This window comes from Acanthochromis polyacanthus, chromosome 1, assembly GCF_021347895.1.
Source record: "Acanthochromis polyacanthus isolate Apoly-LR-REF ecotype Palm Island chromosome 1, KAUST_Apoly_ChrSc, whole genome shotgun sequence".
NCBI lineage: Eukaryota > Metazoa > Chordata > Actinopteri > Pomacentridae > Acanthochromis > Acanthochromis polyacanthus.
Window position 1 is genome coordinate 42,716,507 of NC_067113.1, and position 20,410 is coordinate 42,736,916.

At 38.9% G+C, this 20,410-nt stretch overlaps 1 protein-coding gene across 2 annotated transcripts in view; it reads right to left on the reverse strand.

The window, feature by feature from the left end:
- ppfibp1a (PPFIA binding protein 1a) overlaps positions 1-18,708 on the reverse strand; it is a 70,385-nt gene extending 51,677 nt beyond the window's left edge. For both annotated transcript variants that reach the window (XM_051956812.1, XM_051956806.1), the window contains exons 1-6: positions 18,526-18,708; positions 6,796-6,875; positions 3,653-3,858; positions 2,705-2,785; positions 1,097-1,210; positions 833-943 (exon numbers count right to left, since the gene is read on the reverse strand). In XM_051956812.1, the coding sequence (XP_051812772.1) occupies positions 833-943; positions 1,097-1,210; positions 2,705-2,785; positions 3,653-3,858; positions 6,796-6,859 (576 nt within the window). In that variant the 5' untranslated portion in view covers positions 6,860-6,875; positions 18,526-18,708. The remainder of the gene's footprint in view (positions 1-832; positions 944-1,096; positions 1,211-2,704; positions 2,786-3,652; positions 3,859-6,795; positions 6,876-18,525) is intronic.
- Positions 18,709-20,410: the final 1,702 nt, after the last annotated feature.

Here is a 20,410-nt window from a genome sequence, read left to right on the forward strand (position 1 = left end):
AGTAAAATCTGATCAATATTTAACAATATTTCAATATTAGATAATTGTACCTAAGATCTGTAGTGGAAGGGGACGACAAAAAAAACTCTTTAATGTAATTTCATGTTATTTTCAGCTAAAATGTGCACTGAGGCTGATGCACTTATCGCAAAATATAAGTTAATATCAGCAATCTTTGTGTATAAATTTAATCTATTGATGAGCTCTTTTTATAGGAATATAAAACAGATTGGTATACATTTATCCCCAACAGAAGCTTTTCACGTTATAAAGAATAACTTGAGTTATGGCTTTGAGATGTTCGGTACAAAATGTGTCAGTCAGCTGCTGAAGGTTAAATAAATACCTGTCAGGATGCTTAGACAGGACTAAGAAGATACATTCTTCAGGTTTGTTTGTTTTTTAAAGCTAAATGGGGTCTAAATGGAAATACAAATAAAATGCGCAGTTGCAAAATCCATATTCTCCCTGTCAGCTTTGACTGTCTGGAAACTCCACATAATACGTCCCAGCTAGAGTTGAGAGTGTATGGAAACTATAACTCTCCCTGCTTTAGCCCCTCAGAGAAGGGGGCAGAGGAGGTGTGGGTGGGTGGAGATTCTCTGGCAGGAAACAGCTGCTGGAGCACCAGGAGTGTTTAAGCCTCTTTGTAACCCTTACAGAAGTTCACCCGGCACCACATGACACATCCCTGGGTCCACCGGCCGAGCGAGACGGACCTTTGTGACTGGAAAACAATGGCTAGGTGGCTGCCAGGACTGGGAATCACATAAGACAAGCTGCAGGTGCAACAGAGAACTTTGTAAAGCACATTTTCTGGACAGGGGTCTACCTCATTGTCCTTGTGATCTCGCTCCACAGCAGTTAGCTTCAGTTTCAGGCTGGACACCTCAGTCATCAGCTCCAGCTTCTGGGTCTCCAGCGCTGACCGGTTCAACAGCTCCTGTAGAGCAACACACACCCTCAGCAAAGAACATATACTGGAGTAAAAGGAGTTTTCATATGGGCTGAAATGTTCAAAAAACTTTCCCAACTGTCTGAATTAGACGTCTGAAAACTGCACAGCTGAGACAAGTCTACTTTGCAGAGGCCGTACCTGTTGAAGCAGCTGCTCAGTAGCATTCAGTTTCTCCCGATGATGCTCAAGACATTTGTCTAGATCCCGAATCTTTTCGCCTTGCACTTCCACCTGGTCCGTTAAGACACTTACCTAGACAAAGGTGGGACAACTTCAATGATCATGGTTTCTAAACTTCAAAGCACTGAGAGCGAGAATAGTTTGATATTTTGGGGCAATACGGAGCTTGTACAGAACTATTTCCTGTTTGAAGACGTTAATTTCCGAAGTTATGGATTGCCTTGCCTGGCCAAGAAATATAGTCATGGAAAAAAATATTCGACCACCCTTCTCTTCTTCAATTTCTTGTTCATTTCAATGCCTGGCACCACTAAAGGTATTTTATCTGAAGAATACAACAAACATGACATAAATGCAGCTGATTATAACACTTTATGTCCTGTTTGACATGCTTCAGCTTCATTGTATTCCCAGATTATATAAGAGGACATTTCATGTCATAAGCAGCACATGTAAAGGCCTAGAGTGGTTTCCTGCTGACATTCAAGCCGTAGCACAACTCAGAACTTGTCAGCCCTCACAAAATGCCTAAAACTAAAGAATTATGTGAAGCCACAAAGGCAGCCATCTTGGCACTGCTGGAAATTGGCATGAGTGAGAGACAGGTAGCGAAGAAACGCTTCATTACACCAAGAAAAATCCAGCCCAACATGGTGCTACATCATCTCTGAAATTAAACTCTTAGGAGCTATTTTTGTTGTTTTCATTATATTTGCACAAACAAATGTACCACTAGCTGTACCAGGCATTAAAATGAACAAGAGATTGAAGAAAACAAGGGTGGTCTAATAATTTTTTACATGACTGTAGTCTAAATTATGGCTATTCAAGTTACTGTGGTGCCATCTTTTGGTAGAATTACATAAAATATGGCAGATGATATTTGTACATATCTGCTAAATTTAGTAGCAACTGTGCAGTGTTGCATCGTTAGTTTATATAGACGGGCTAGTAAGCCTAGACAGATTTGGCAGTAATTAACATAAAGGGCAGGGCAGCAACAAAAGAATGTTTTTCTCCTTATTTTGTTTAGACAGTAGAAAATATTTGAGCCTATTCTGATAGATTAGAACTGATGAATGCAGGAAAGCATACATTTAGAATATTTGCCTCAAACTTCAGAGTTAACCTGTATTTTAAATTGACACCTGGAGACACCATGGCTTTAAATCTGGATTGAAAATAATATTTAGTTCCTTTCCATCAAATTCCTTCAAAATCCAGTTTTTGTAAGATTCTGCCAACATAAATATTAGTACTGAAACCACAAACTCTTTGGTCGAGTTAATTATGCAGGAGGAGCTACATACATGGATCAGTCACAACATTAAATCCATCTGCTTTGTCCTTCTTTCAACACTTTAACTTCAAGAAAGGACTGTTCACTTGCCTGCTAAAACATCCCACTGCCTGCCAGGTAACATTCTTATGAGATAATCAATGTTTTTCACTTCAGTGGCTTTAATTTTGTGGTTGACTGGCGTATAATAGTATTTAATTGCCCATTCAGGAGCAGTTGTTGTGTGTGTGATTTTGAAGCTGCAACGGAGGGATTTGTTCACACACCTGAAGGATAAGGCATTCTTTGTCACTCTCCAGACGCGACAGGCGCTCCTGGTATACCGCCTCTGCACCGGGAACGTTGGTCTGAAATGAGAAACAATGCAAGTTGATTTGTATTGTCTGAACAAATCAGTTAAGTGTGGCCTCAGATCGTTATTTCTTCTGAGTTGTGGAAAAAAAGAGGGGGAAAGCTTTTAGCTGTCATACTGAAATATGAGTCTGGCTGTGAAGAACCAAATGAAAATCCACAGCAGCCTTGAGCCACATGGATTGTCTAATGGGTACACTGCATACTGTTTTTGTGTGTAATCATATAACCTGCCAGACAATGAAGTCACACAGTTTCCCCTTCACGAACAGGATATACACGTTGAGTTTTTCTGGGAAGCATGTGAGGGTCAAAAGTGTCCTCACATGAAAGTGATTTTAAAATCGAATCAAAAGCAAACTCGTCTCTCGAATATCACACGTAGAGAGACGAGGCCAGGAGGGAAGAAAAACAAGAGCCTCACTGTGACTCTGCACGAGTTCAAAGACGGAAACTATTTCCTCCTATAGAAACTTCATCGTTCACAAATCATGTCATAACAGTATTTTTACATTAAACAAAGCCGCGGTGCAGGCAACGGAGCACGATCAACAGATGAAAAGCAGACCGGAGGATAAGTCATACCAGACTACATCTTAAATCGGCGCAGTGCACAGATAGTGATCTTATAGCTCACAGACTTGGGATGCAAAATAGGTAAAAAGAAAAAGAAAAGGGAGTTCCACCAAATTGATGCTCAGAAGCAGCAGAACTATAAAAGTGTTTAAAATCAGCAAACAGTAACAAATGACGTTTTCCTACACATATACAAACATAACATCAACACATAATTCTTGTCTTTGCTTCCAAACACTTACAGTAAACACTGGACACAGAAGGATACATAACACTGCACTTATTACCATTCTTCCATGCAGCCACTCTGCCAGTCCCTCTGCGGTGGAATCCGGGATCTGACACCTCAGGTTGTCCCTCTCCTCGTTGTCCATGAGCTCCAGCGCTGCTCGCAGGTCCTCCAGTAGGTGCAGCACCCGAAGGCCTCCCAGAAAAGGTGATGTGGGTGATTGGCAGTCAAACAGACCATTGGAGTAGTCCATGGCCTTGGAGCCTGGGGAGGTACAGCAGGGAAAGTCAGTATCAGTTTAGAGCAAAGCTGTGACAGCACATCTCCTTAGGCTGGCATAAAATGTTGGCTTCTCACACACTAAATGTCACGCTGTGAAAAAAAGAGAAGGATTTATCACCAAAGCCACAGTTAATATTTAACTATGGGAGCAGTGTAAGTGTGATTAATAGCAAAAATTGTAAATTTCAGTTTTTGTTCAGAGTCACCCCCTCTGTTCCTAAATTATTGTGTTGGATAATGACCAGAAAGTGCTTTTGGAAAATATTAAACAACTCACAGTGACCTTTAACTGTTTGGACATAAAATGGAATCACTTCATTATTTTATCCTGAAAGACATCAGGGTGGAACTTGGTCCATATTAGCATATAATTTTTACAGTTATTAACAAAAATGTGTTTTTTGAGGTCACAATGACCTTCAACACCAAAAAATTGTTAATGTTCCTAAACTTTCATTTTTAACTTTGATTCTTGCTGTAACGGTCTGAAGTTATCCAATGCGGATAAAACAACTTGGAGTGGAAAAAAAAATATTGAAAATTTACGGGACTGTAACACATGAACTGCATAAATACCACAGAAGGAGTAACTCGCATCCACACACTGACACATACACACACACACGCACGCGCACACATTCAGAGAAAATAAAGTGTATTTTTTCACTGTTCCAAAGTAGTTCATTCTTTGACACACAGTTTACAGTAACTTTGTCTCATTCCATACTGGCTGCTCTGATGCTGAGGAATGCAAGAATACACAAAGAAGAAATTACTCTTATTGTCTTTGAGACCAAGACTCATATTTGAAGAAATTCCCTCCAGGCATTTAAGACATATTGAATTTACAGCAATGCGACAGAACAATCAACCCCAAAACAGAAGGTGTCTGGTCATGGCTTTCAATGGCACAGAGGCACAAAAAAGACTGCTAGAATTAGCACAGTTTAGCTATCACTGCTTTGAACTTTAACGCTGTAAGAGCTAACTATAGAAAAAAATTAGCAAAAAAAGCAAATAAAATAAACAAAAAAATTATATATATGTAAACCCAAATATAGAAAAAAGTAGCAAAAAATAAACTATATATATATATATATATATATATATATATATATATATATATATATATATAAAAGCTAGTAAAAAACAAAATGTAATTATTAATAATAATGATAATATATATAAAATATATAAAAATGCACAAAATTACATATATACAAATATATATCATATTTTCTAAAAATAAAACTGATGTATTTCTGCAGCCGTGGGTTTTACAGGGTTGTACTCCCCTATGGATGCACTCAGATAGCTGTGGACACTACATATACACAATATCTGTTATTATACTAACTTCTGGTACACTTGGAGGACTTTGTTGTCGTGCATGCACGTATTTCACACATGCACGTGTTGCTCTTATAGCATGGTCGGTCCACAGACACAAATGTTGGACAAACTGTACATCACGCAGATCAAATATCAGCAAATTCATTACATGCAAATTTAAACCATTACTAACCGTCATGTCTCAAAATATCATCAAACACTAAACCATTTTGTTCATTTCAAGACAGATTTTACAGAGTGAATGATCACACACTGAAAATAAATGTAAGATATGCTCTTGATTGGCATTTTACAGATTGCTGTTGAGACTGGATTTTTTTTTACTGTTGAACAGCCTACATGAATAACTTCATATTCACTGTTCTCCTCCAGTATATTACATCACCTGAGGCTTTCTCTGGAAAACCCTGTCTATGCATGAGTTAAGGCATGTGTGGTATGCACATTCTGTTTTATATGCACGGTTTTGTGCACATTACACCTTATCTGTACATCCAGCCCCTGGCATCAGTGTGTTACATGCTGGATTATTCATAGCTATCTGTCTTTCTGTGTTTCCAAAAATGGGAAACCTATCAGTTATGTATCACAGAAACAGGAAAAGTACATTTACTCCTACTCGAGCTAGCATTTCAGCAAAATCACAGCACGAACACTATGCTTAAGCTGATTATTATTATTATTCTCTCCATCTCTGCACTTAAAGAACACCTTCCTGCAACATAGTGTGCATACAGTGATTGTTGAGCGTGCATCAAACACAGGAAAAGCCATTTACAATAATTAAATGTCTATCTGTTGAAGCCATGCCTCAGCTGGTACTTGGAAGCAGCAGCAGCAGTATATTGACTGAACTTGAGTGCATGATGTTCCCATCGTGTGCTTCAGCCTACTCCGTACCATCTGTCATCTGTCTTAAATGTCAGCTATAATGAAGATGTCCAACGGCAACAAAGAGAGAACTAAATAAATAATTCCCAACAATCGCAGCTTCCCCACAGTAGCGAGGGAGTGGGGCTTGATGATGGCTGTGGTTTCTGCGGAAACAGGGGCGGGGTGGGGTGGGGGGGGAGACGTCATGTGATCTGCTGCCTTGCTCTCATTGGAAAGGTCAGTGCTATAATTACACACATCAGCGGAAAAGTAGGGACTCCAAAACTGAAGGCTGGTCTGCTCATCTGCAGCGGCACAAGCACACAGAGTGTAGCCAAAAGCTCCCAGGCAGGACTCTGTATTCCAAACTCGCGGAGCTTGAATAATCATTAGTTTCCGTCACGGCTGGGACAATGGAAACTTTCTTTAATTTCACATGCAGCTGAGGGGGAGAGGGCTGGTGAACTTGAAGCACAGTTTCAGCTGCATTCCAAATCTTTATGTATAGTCAGGGGGATAGCATTAAACTGCAGGTAGGAGTGGGAGAAGGACACACTGTGCAACCGTCCTCTGCACGTAGTATTACCAGCTTGCGATTTAATGGTTTCCAGATGTGACTATACCCCATAGCATGCTCTTAAATAAGTACAATGGCCATAATGTCTTAAAGTCCTGGTCTTCAGTGTGGGTTACCTGCTATGATCCCATCCATTTGCTCCAAGGCTGCAGCCAACATCTCGCTGGCGTCGGACATCATCTTGTGCTCAATGAATCTGAAAGCGAGAAGGAGGAGGGTTTTAAAAGAGGAGATGAGTGAGACTGAAAAGAAAAACAATCCAGAAAGGTCTTGGCCAGAGCGAAGGCATTAAAAAGTAACAGACTCTGCTTTAAATCGAGCCACTGCCCAGACAGGGAGTCCTTCCTTTACAGTGGGCTGCCGGATGACAGGCGTACGCAGCTACGTCATGAAAATGAATGGAAAGCACTATGGGTCAGCTTCTGTTGTTTTAAACGTAACTTGCCTTGACTTTTGTAAATCACAAACAAACTTTAGTAATTAATTCAAGCCGAAATAGAAGGTTCTCCATCCTCAAAAATGTACTATAAAAAAAAGATAAAAGTATCTAAATTAGTGCTCAGAAAATCTTCTGCATCTACGTTCAACGTCATCTGCTACAGAAGATGTGTCACTAACCTAAAAAGTCGCAGTAAGAATGCTTTGTTTTATTCCCCAAACAAATCCAGACATTTACTGAGATGTAGGAAAGATAGGCTGGATATTTATCAGTCAGTAAGTCAATGTGTCAGTTCTGTGACAAAAAGAGATTGATCAGAGGGATATCTGATCCAATGCATGGGGAAAAAAGCAGAGAAAAAAAGAGCCACGCCTTTGAGTAGGCAGACATGATCAAACTGAGAGCTGTAATTTACATGTGCAGCAAAAAGCAAAGCTTGGTTCAGATGTCTGTTTAGAACACAAAGCAACAGCGTACAAAATGTTTATAAAAAGAAAATTGCAGCTTTGCAATGATCATTCAGTGTCACAGTTTCCCACAGAGAATCTCTGACATAACCTTTTGTTGCCACCGTAGCTCCTCCTCTTTTCACGTTCACAATAAACTGTTTACAGTCGTCAGTTTTGAACTACCAAATCAGCTTGGATGTATTTGTACTTTGAAAAATAAACATAACTCTGTTACCGCTAATCTCATTACAGCACAAAGTCTCATTCTTCCTTTTCCAATGACTTCTGTATCAAACTAACCCTGCAGGCTGCGCTGCGAAGAAACTGGCCACCTCGGAGACAAAAACAAAGTGATCTCCGGGACTTATTACCCAGCAAGCCTTGTTTCCGGTGACCGAACAGTCACGGGTGTTCATGGGCAGGCTCCTATCTGGAATAATGGTACTATTCTCCCAGGGGTCTCAGGCCTTGTAGCACTTGGCATGCTTGGTATCTCAAACTTCCATAACAAAGTTGGAGAGTATCCCCATGACCGGTGAATTCAAACACTTATCACATGTCTCTCCTCTTCTTGCACTGGTCGCTTTTCACATCAAACGAAATCTGATTTGAAGGGACTGAGATAGAATACAGCAATTGGAAAGGCCAGCTAAAGATCAGAACTAACAGCATAAAAACAGTGGCTCTACTTGTTCAGACATCCCATAGCAGGGGGGAGGCAGGGACTACAGGCTTTGCTTCATTTCCTCCCCTCAGTGGGGTCACAGTGTCACACCCAGGAGGGTAAGAAAAGGGCATTAAGAAAGCAATTAAACCAATGACCTCAATATGTGAGCCGGGGGTTTGGCGTCGGCTGTTAAAACAAGGAGCCTTAAGTGCTTGGTTGCTAATTTGAACTCCACAGAAAGGGGTGTAAGTTTCTCCCAACAGGTCAAACATACAGTAGAGCTGAATAGTTGCAGTAGTCAGAGTCCTGTATGCCAGGAGTGTTAAACGCTTCTTAGTTAAAGGGCCGCATTCAGGCCGATTCGATCTCAAGTGGGTCAGACCAGTAAAATCAGAGCAAATGAACCTATAAACAACAATAAATCAAAAGTTTTCCTTTGTTTTAGTGCAAAAAAATGTTCACATTTAAGGAATTACCTTTTAACAAAACATTGTGAACAACCTTAAATTTCTTAAGAAGAATGAAATCAATTTACACATTCCAATTTACAGATAACAGAGTATCTACAAAGGAACAAAACATTTAGTCACATCTGGAATTAAATGATATAGGATTTTAATTCATGATCAAAATGACAAGCATCAGACAAAAAAAACCCTACAAAAAACAACAAAACAAGACAAAATGTTTCAAAAATGAGACACAAAATGACAAAAGCGAGAAACAAAATGACAAAAAAAATGAGACAAACGGCATGAAACAAAACAAAGAGGCAAAAGTTTTGACAAAAAAGTTACAAAGTGACAAATAATGGACAAATGACAAAAATTTGGCAAAAATTACAAAAGCGAGAAACAAATAATAGGCTGACAATACAAGCAAGACAACAAAACACAAAATCACAAATAAAGCAAAACAGAAAATGACAAAAATAAGATTAAAAAAAAACACAAACGAGACCAAAAGGAAACACAATGACAAAAGTCAGACAAAAAACAACAAAAACAAGGGAAAAAATTACAAAGATGAGACAATCAACAACAGAAGAACAAGGAGAAATGCAGTTTTCTTTATGATCAAAACAACTTGTTATGGTCAGGAAATTATTTTAAATTTAAAGTTCTACAAATTTACAGTTTGCAGTTATTGCCTTCTCTGGAATCTTTACACTTTGTAAAGTCGTCCTGTGGGCCGGATTGTACTCTCTGGCGGGTCGGTTTTGGCCTGTGGGCCACATGTTTGACACCCCTGCTGTATGCAGATGCAAGTAAAATCTAATTCAAAGCAAAAACAAATACTGGACAATATGACAGAATACCTGAAAATAAATCAAACTACAGGGACTGAAGGTGGAGAAGCACCACAGATGCACATCTCACCACTAACATGATTTCCTCCGCAGGTATTTCCGCAGTTTGATGGAAAACTCTAATCACTCTCACCAGGGTGGAAGCTGTATTTAGTCAGCTGCTTATTTAAACCCCATGGGAGAACCCAAAAGCTTGTCTCCGTTCTAAAACGTTGTGGTATTTGTTGAGAAAACAAATATTTTCTTTCTCTGTGTGAAAGCAGAAAACAATAAATTCCGCGAGGCGAGGAACATCGGCATATTCCACCTTCTGCTGGATTCAACAGCCTTCACTTCAACCACAGGCATGTGGAAAGAAGTAGGATAAAAACATCTAAAGATAAAATAAATTAGTGTGCTACCACGGCTAAGGCTGAACTTCTCCTCTTTGTGCAATCTTGTGATCATCATATCTGGTATTGTGATTTTCATGAGAAACCTCAGTGAGTACAGAGAATCTTATCAATCCTCATGCAAGTCAGAAGCTAGGACCAATTACGTCAGAGACAGAGGACAAAGAGGAAGTGAGTGAGCACTTCAAAACAAACATAATCAATCTTGTGCCTTGTCATGCAGAAGATGGCATTGAAATTTGCCACCAGGATCATTCTTAGGACTAATGAAACCAGACGAGGAGGTCACTTGTAAATAATTTTCTGACCAAAACGTCAACAGAGAAGTATACAGACGAGTGCCCATGTGTCCTGTCATTTGAAGAGGTGTCCATGTGAAGTAATGATGATGGAAGAAGTGGTATAGGCGACCCATGGCGTAGGAGTGAGCACTAGTAGACACATTCCTGAGCGGGTTAGCCTATCCACAAACGAAGCACTGACGCCTGGTACGGACATCCCCGCTGACCTCGATGACCTTCCTCCCTCCACTCTTCACACTAAATCCCCCAAAGGACTGCAGTCTGTCAGAAACTAAGACGTCTAAACTGACCCACGGAGGGAACCAGCAACAACAACCAAAACCTGCCACGTCATGCAGTTCATGCGTGAAGGATACAGCTGACGATATTCTGCATTGTCTTATTGTCGACAAATAACATGAAAAGAACTGATCCTAGCATTGTCTCAGTAGACAGAGCCATAGAGCTCCACTGTTGTTTGTTTGGACTCAATCACATACTCCATCCTGCTACTCCAAGGGTGTCAAACATGCGGCCCGCGGTCCAAAATCGGCCCGACAGAGGGTCTGATCCGGCCCGCAGGACGACTTTGTAAAGTGTAAAAATGACAGAGAAGACATTAACTGCAAAGTGTAAATTAGTAAAATTTAAAATTTAAAATAATTTCTAGACCATGGCAAGTTGTTTTGATCATAAAGTAAAATACTAGATTGCTCTTTGTTCTTTTGTGTCTTATTTTTGTAATATTTTGTCTTGTTTTTGTCGTTTTTGTCTTACTTTCGTCGTTTGTCTCACATTTTTGTCCTGTTGTGTTTCCTTTTTGTCTCGCTTGTGTTTTCTGTCTCATTTTTTGTTGTGCTTTATTTGTTGTTTTGTGTGTTGTTTTTATCATTTTGTGTTTCCTTTTTTCTCGCTTGTGTTGACCGTCTGCTTGTTTCTTGCTTTTGTCATTTTGTATCATTTGTATAATTTCTTCGTCTCATTTTTGTCATTTGTCCATTTTTTTGTTGCTTTGTAACTTTTCTGTCATATTTTTAGTCTCTTTTTTGTTTTATTTTGTGTTGTTTGTCTCATTTTTTCTCGCCTTTTCTAATTTTTATCATTTTATGTTTCCCTTTTTTGGTTTGTGCATCGTTTCGTGTTTTATTTGTCGTTTTGTAACTTTTGTTAATATTTTGGTTTCTTTTTTTATTTCGTTTCATGTCATTTGTCTCACATTGTCATTTTTTTCTTGTTTTTGTCGTTTTGTGTCTTGTTTTTGGTGGGATTTCTTGTCTTTTTTTGTCTGACTTTGATTATGTTATCTGAAAACTGGAAATTGCAAGAAGAAGTACCATCTAGTCCAGGCTGAGTAACTTTTGCTAAAATTAAAAACAAATAAAAACATTACAATAGATGAAACTGACATGTTTTTGAAGATGTGAAGATGGTAGGATCTTGTCAATCCCTAGGTAGGCCTACCCTGAAATGTCTACTGAGATAACAGGTCAATTACAAATATGGTAGTTTTCTTACAGACTTCTACACAATCGGACTTCTTTAAGGAACAAAAGGAGTTGCCCCCTACTGGCAGGTGTTTGGTACATTTCAGAACCGGCATCTATAATAACACCCTGTTGTTCACCTTAAATGTGACTGCAAGAAATGTGTGAAGAATAAAAAGAAGAGAGCTGCTCTCACACTCACTAAATTACTGCATAAACGCTGGAACGTCAGCTCCAAAAGGTTACCAAAGGGCTCAGACGCATTACATCAGTTGGAAAGGTGTTTCCGACTGATGGGGGGGTTTTCAAAGCTCTGGACCATTCATTACATACTGACCCACTGAAGCAACGCTGGTTTTTGCGTTTCAGAAAGATCTGTTGGTGTATCCTTGAGCTTTTTGAAAAATAAAATGCTCTCAGGAAGCAGTTTTACAATGAAAACACCTTAGCCACTTATCTCTGTCATGCCAATAAAACCTAGAATAAGCCTTTGACGACAAAGATGGCATAGGCAATTATTTCTAAAAGCATACTGAGGACGAGGAACAACTTCCACAGTCACATCAGAGCCACTACACATTATGAATGCACTTTGCTGGAGGCTTGAGGCTCTGACAGGCAGATAAACAACATAAAACCCACAATAAAAACACAATTCACTCATCACTCTACCCCCAACATTCAAATAGGACTTTTAAAAGGTATCAGTGTCACAAATCTAACTCTACCTGACAGAAGTGGTATTTCAACTTTATAGGAAGACAAATCTGTCTGAGAATCAAACTCGACTTTTTTAACTCTGAGACGTGGTTTTAACATCAACCAGATGGACTCAAAGAGTTATGGAGGGGGAGGGATGCATCTGAAAAGAAAATAGGCTGGGATTACTTGACCGTATGCCGAACGGTCTTCGAAACACACACACACTTATACACACACACGCCTCCACCACAGCCTCATGCTCCAATAACCCACTGCCAGCTGTGGTACAGATGTGCATTTAAGATTCAGACTGGCTCATTGTCATCATAGAACCCACAAACGTTGCAGAACAGCAACACAATTAGCAGCAGCAGCAGGAGTTCAGCCCTGGTTAGGATGCGGTGGACAACACTTCCACTTGTTGGATAAAAAGTACAATTGTTGAGCTGAATCCAAGGACACGGGTCTAAAAACTACACTTCCCAGAATGCACTGGTAGCAGCACAGAAGTCATCACTGATGTAGAACACCTGGGAAGGACTGGGGGAAGCTCAGTCATTCAAACAACCTTCAGAGGAGGAAGAAGCAAGGAAAAGAACAAAGGAGATCCAAGTCTACTCATGGATTCAGTCCATAGATGCCAATGGTTGGTGAAATGTTTGCTTTCTTGGTGGTTTAAGGTGTTGATATCGTCAAGTTTGTGTTGGCTGGTGTGTGATTGGTTGGTGAAGGCACTGTAGCATTTGCCTATTTGATTTTATGTTAGAGTTTGAATTAAGATATTTCATTTTGAGTTTAAGCAAAGCAAAAATATAGACTATGTGTGCTCTGTTAAATGTTAAACTTCACTAAAATGTTGATTTGTTATTCGATTTAAAAGGCTTAAAACGTGGCATTTGATAGAAATTAGATTATTCTTATTTGCTTTTTCATGTAAATGGTTAATATGTGAACTTTTTGGTTCTGTGTTTGATGGTGTTGATTTTTTTTTTCTGTCTTTAAAGGTTTCCAGCCTATTGCTGTTGAGATAGCATGACCAACCAACTTAAAGGAAAATAAAAAGCCTGAGTTGGAAATCAGAACTGAGTTGTCCTCGCGTCCTTTGAACTGAAAGAGAGGTGGACTTGACAACAATCGTAGAGTGAAGTCATTTGTCCCAGCAGGTCCCAAAACAATGTTAAATGAGTTGTTTTCCACCTCTTTTGATGGTAGTATTTGTTTTCCAGCTCTACACTGTCAAGTCAGTACCATTCTGTATGCCATATCGCTGCTATCTGTCCGTCTTAATTGATTTTAAATCAAAAATTTCATTTTGAAACAATGCAATTAGCAAATCAGCTGCAATTTACAACATGACTTATGGCTTCTAAATAATGAGATACATGCTGTAACTCAATTTAAGTTAATTTGAGCAGATTTAAACTTTCAGATGTGGTTTATTTTCCCCCATGACCAAAATAAATTACATGGTTCAGACATGAAGATTGTGGTTTGACAGACAAAAACACAATGCTGTTAACAGCCATACCTCGGACATTTTGCAGCACATCTGACTGAAGGTTTTAACTATCATGCCAATGTTTAACAAGTTCACTGTGTAAGAGCCAGGCTTTTGATGCTCCATGACAACTTTCAAATCTATGAAACAATCAATATTGAACAGAAGCATTTAAAAATGATATCGCAGCTCTGTCAGGAAAGTCGTGCAGTCCACTGTCCGCCCTCAACATTTAATTCTATTCCAAACAATGTTCTCATTTCATTCTGAACTTTTTAAGGTTTATGAGTTCATAAGCTCATGACTAAATTCTTGATCTTTAACTGGAACTGTACAGACAGAGCTTGTTCCTGTGCTTCTTTTCCATCACTGTCCATATTACCAAAACAATAGTCTCCAGGGATATTTGATTAAAGTGCCATTTGATTCTTTACTCAAGACAGTTATTGAACTTATCAAGAAAAATATAACAATGCCAGATTTTTACTTTTAATAAAAATGCATGCCAAAGTCCCTCAATTAAATATCGACCCAGTAGCAGTGGGACAGCAGTGATGGTGTAGAATGGTTTAAACAGCAGTATTTGCAGATAGTACAGTAGCTTGATTAGGATGCAATTTAAAGTTATTTTTGTTATTTCTATTGTTTGTCCAGCACCTCACATTTGAGGGGTTTGAACCACTCATCCAAATAGACTGCTTGATGGTTTCAGCTTTAATCCACATCAGCAGCAGTACTTGGAGAAGTAAGGTAGCCTTCAAACGTGACACCGACTTATGGAAGTCAGCTCCAGTCAAACACCCTCCCTTTGTTTACTCTGCCCCCTGAGAGATGGTCCACTGGACCTTTAGTCAGAGCTGCTGCGAGGTCAAGTTGTTTGACAGAGACGACAGCTCAGACTCTAAACTGGTGCTTTATGTGTCACTGTAACACTGGTGGCCACGCTGAAATTCTGCACAAACAAGTCTTTGTCTTTCAGACGCTCACATGGTAGTACCACAACTCTGTTCCCAAATTATTGCACTTTTTCCACGTGGCCCCAACTACATCACAGACAGAAATCACATTGAAGAGGGGAAAAAATAACGAAAGAGGCTGGAAGAAATGACTAAGAGAGCTCAGCAAGCCAAGAAGAACTGCATTTATCCGCTTTTGTTATCAACCCAATCCGAGTCTTTCTTTTATTCTTGTCATAGTTTCAGAGTTGCTGCTGGGAAAATGTAGTCAGTGTGTCTACAATGAATGAGCTGGACTGAAACAGAGGCATCTCTCCACTCAGGAAGACCTTCACTCAGTCCTGTCAGGAAGCATTTCCTGGCACATTCTACAGAAACGTCTTCCTCTTACTCAGAAACCGCTATTTCCCTGCAGTCCCAGCACAAACTGCACTACTTTGTTTCATTTATCATATCATGAGGCATCTGGGGAATCAACTTTCCTCAGCTTAGAGAGCTCATACGCAAAACCGAGGCTGTAATTATGTTCATGTGAAGCGAATGTTTCAAATTAAGTTAATATTTTAATCTAATTTCAGGAGCACGTAAACATCCCAATATATCAAGCGGCTCAAAAGTGACACCGCCCTTCTTTCACCACCACTAGGACACTGTACCAAGAATGTGAGGAATGCAAATGTCATGGAAAAAGGTGCCCGAGATGGAAAGAGTCCTGTCAATCTTCTGGACACACGGCTTCAGGAAAAATAAAGTCCGAAAACTAGTAACCTTCAGGGACTGTGCCATGTTGATGTTCCTACAGGCCAGGTTTGCTGCTAACACAAACTCTCTCTTTCCTGAAGAAACAAGCTGAGATTAGATTTATTTACTTGAGCCCCTGAAACAATCACTTGGCACCATGAGGATGTGTTTTACCACGCCACATCTTCTACTGCAGAGGTGTCAAATATGCGGCCCGCGGGCCAAAATCAGCCCGCCAAAGGGTCTGATCCGGCCCGCAGGACAATTTTATAAAGTAAAACAATTACAGAGGACATTAACTGCAGATTGTAAATTAGTAAAACTACAACTTTAAAATAAGCTGTTTTGATCAAAAAGCAAAATACTAGATAGTTCATTGTTCTTTTGTCGTTTTGTGTCTTAGTTTTTGTAATATTTTCTTGTTTTTTTGTCTGACTTTTGGCATCTGTCTCATGTTTTTGTTGTTTTGTTTCTGGTTTTTGTTGCTTTGTGTTTCCCTTTTGTCTAACTTGTTTTTTGTCTTATTTTTGTTGTTTATTGTTTTGCTTTATTTGTCGTTTTGTTGTCTCGCTCGCATCGTCAGTCTATTTTTTGTCGTTTTGTTTCTTATTTTTGTCACTTGTCCATATTTTTGTCCCTTTCTAACTTCTTTGTCAAATTTGTCTCTTTTTGCTTTATTTCTTGTCGATTGTCTCATTTTTCCATCCCGTTTTTGTCTCGCTTGTGTTTCTTATCTTATATTTGTCATTTTATTTCTTGCATTTGCCATTTTTTGTCTAGTCGTTTGCATAATATTTTTGTCGTTTGTCCATTTTTTGTGACTTTTTTAACTTTTTTTTGGTCAAAGTTTTAGTCTGTTTTTTTGTTCTGCTTCATGTTGTCTCATTTATTTTCTCATTTTTATCATTTCATGTTTTGCTTTATTCATTGTTTTGTGCATTGTTTTTGTCATTTTGTCTCGCTTGTGTTGTCTACTTTTTTGTCATTTTGTTTCTTGCTTTTATCTTTTTTTGTCTTGTTTGTGTCTTTTGTATAATTTTTTCTCTTTTTTTGTCCTTTGTCCATTTTTTTTCGCTTTCTATTTTTTTGTTGAATTTTTAGTCTCTTTTTTGTTATTGTTTCTCATTTTTTTCTCGCTTTTATTTTGTGCCTCATTTCTGTCATTGTGTGTTTTGCTTTAGTCGTTGTTTTGGTTTTTTTGCCTCATTGTTTTTGTCACTGTACTTTTTTATCAAACTTTCTCTTTTTTGTTTGTTTCGTGCCGTTTTTCTCATATTTTGTCATGTTTTCTTGCTTTTATAATATGTTGTCTTGTTTTTACTGTTGTTTGTCATTTTAATCATAAAGTAAAATACTATATTGTTCAGTTCCAGATACCCGTGATTAAAATTTCGAGTTGTGGTTATTTATCGGTTACTATGCTGTGATTTTACTGGTCCGGCCCACTTGAGATCAAACTGGGCTGAACGTGGCCCCTGAACTAAAATGAGTTTTACACCCCATTCCATAGTGTAACATCACATATAGTTGTAAAAGCAAGCGAGCAGCAGCAGCGTGGATTTTCCGAGCTGTCATCCGTTAGTCATGTGAGCACGGAGAGGAGACAAATATGGTTATTGACGGAGAGGGAAATAAAATCCTTTGTTATTCTTTCAGTTCTCTGCCTGGAAGCCAAGACATAATCTGAGGTGGACTGGAGGGCTGCCAGTAGGTCACGCAGCGCCTCGGGAGGAACGTTTTTTCCTCAGCAAATGTATACTACAGAGGTTTGCCTAAACAAAGGCTGCAGAAGTCTGAGGCTGGTAATGAAAGAAGCCGACGCTGGACCAGAAGCGAGCCTTAAAGCGCTGGCTTTGTGTTGGCCGCTACCGTGGGCGCCAAACCCAGTCTGTGATTCATGAGTTGGCTTGCACATTTATGGACACGGGATGCATAAATAAGCAGTAGTGGAATTACATAAAGACCTTCAGATACAAGCTAGCATAATTAAATACACGAAAAGAAGGGAAAAAATGTGCTGAATTGTAGTGTTCTCCAGCTGTATTTAGGTTCAATATTACAATAACCATTGGTTTTGTTGTGTTTACATACCTACTTGAAGCTTTGTTTAATCAAAATCACCCAAATAGATCCTATTAATTTAATATTTTAAGTAAAACCTGACCCAAATATAGCAACAAAGCTCAATTAAATTTGCTTTTAGGGGAAATTTCTCTCACAACATATGGTATTTGACATAAATTATGGATGTGCATTTTTTGTTAATGTGAAATCTAGCACGAGAAAACATAAAAAATACTAGTTACACAGCTGTTATGTTTAAGTTAGTGATTCTATCAACTAAACTATGAAATAACAGTGAATTATATCTGGGTTTTGTTGCATTTATATACCTATTTTAAGCTTTGTTTAATGAAAAATAACATAACTAGATCCTGTTAACGAAATATTTTAACTAGAAACAAGCCAAATTTGACCTGAAGACAGCAGAAAAGCCCAATTCAATTCAGTTTTAGGGGAAATTTCCCTCACAACATATGACATTTCACATAAATGTGTGGGTGAGCACCTTTGTTCATGTGAAATCCAGTACTACTAAACATATAAAGTACTAATTATACAGCTGTTATGCTTAAGTTAGTGACTTTATCAACTAGAGTATGAAATATGGAATTATATCAGCGCAGTAAGTCACAGGAATACTAATTCTGAGGGTTTTTACTCATATAACGGCATAAAAGCAAAACAACAATAACGTACAACACTACATAAATTCACCAGCTACCAACTGTCTAATAACACAGAAACAAAGACCTTCTGTCCACAGTTTAAACATAATGAAGCCAGCACATCTACGAACAAACAAACCGCTCACACAAAGTCCGAATCAAAAACTACACAGCGTTCATTCAACTTCGCTGAACTTACAGTTTTCGACCAAAACACGTAAAACGACGGGACCCTGCAGTCTCCAGCGGGCTTATTCCAAACTCTCTGAGGACTTTTCACCGGAGCTTCATGGTTTGTGTTCACCTTCCCATTGAATTTCTCTGTGAACTGAAGTTTACTTTTTCAACCGAGACGCGTCACAGAAGAGCTCAAGCTGGGAACACACACAACCCGGAAATACGAGTCTACACAATAAAAGCATCGAATACCTTCACAGGAAGTATCTATTGATTGTCAGTATAAGGGCTCATTCCTGTGTGATTATTAGTACAATCACGACAAAACGAACTAAATTCACTGATAATTAAATCAACCAAATTTGAAAAAATGGACAATATATAATTGAGGGATTTTTGAAGTCCATAGGATATATATTGTATACATTTATATTAAAAGTAAAAACAAATTAATGTTTTTTTAAGTTCATTATGATCGTGTCTTTACAAATTCTATAATATTTAGTGGGTAGTTTGCATGTGTCTAATACTCCATCCTCTCATGGCTCATACTGGCAGTAACAGACTGGATGCTGGCCAAATCCAACCAATCCAATTTAAATACAGATTCCTTTTAAATCCCGAGAAATGAAACATGTATACTTTCCCAGATTTTGCAGAGCCTTCAGGCAGTTTTGGAGTAAATATCCTGCCTATGTGCAGCACACAGACTAATATATGTATCAAAATAGATTACGTTATTATTTACTAAGATTTAAATTGTTCAGCTTTTAAAAATTGAAAAGCTTCTTAACCCTCCTGCACAGGATTTCTACATTTATGTGTGTATGCTTTCATGTGAAAGTGCACGTGTTTCTGTGCGAGAACACACATGCCACACTATAGTTTTTATAATGTGCATCTCTTTTTTGTGTTTCTAATCTTTTACCGAACAAGTCCAAATGGCTTTTACTCAATTCCCTTCATCAGTGCTCTAAATTAAAGGGCTGCTTTAATAATAAGGATGTTTCTTTTTTCATATGAAGCTCTTATATGATCTGTCTTCTGTCATGTAACATAAACTCAAATAAGTGGAGGACTAGCAAAGAACATTCATTCATGCCCCGTGCTGAGGGATAATTTGATGTTCTTGCATTTGACTGTTTTCTGCTACTCTGTACTTTCATTCCACAGTTATTAAATTTCAGAACATGTTGTGCTAACAGATTCACTGAAAAGGGCCATTCTAGAAGCTGCAGTAAATGTTCTGTCACAAAGACTTTCGACCGTCGTTTGGAAAGTTTACATTGCAATGAGAAAAATGTTAAAAATGCAAAATGATCCATCTTCATTCTTGATATATGCTGGTAAACATTTGGAAAATCATAAATGTTGGTGGACAGGGTTTCTTGAGGTGGTTCTTCTCAATCTTGTTGAAGGAAGCGCTGAGAGCCTCCAAATCTGTGGGCACTTTCGCACAGGCCTTGGACGCCAATAAGCTCCGTATCAAACAGTCCAAGGGGTTGAGGCGGGTGGAGTAGAAGGGCTGTCTTTGTGGTGATATCAGATCAGGAAGGCTTTGTCAGCACCAGGCTACAGTGGGCTTCATGGGCGTAACGGACGCGGGTAACGCGTGGGACATGTCCCCCGCACTTTCCACATCTGTCCCCTCTGTCCCCCGCACTTTTTTCAGCCGTTACAACAGCTAAACCCGTTATTAGCATCCAGTAACGTGTTTTCCCGAGCCGTCTTTGAATGCACCATGAGCGCATGCTAACGCAGGTGTTCCACAGGAGACGTGCTGCTGTGCTGAGCAGTGCTGAACGTGCGTCTGGAGTAATGTTTAGCAAACCAGCCAGAGCTAGCAAGAAGCAAAAAAAAATTACAGTTTTTTTCCAAACAAACAGTGTAAGTTGTGTGACCTTGTT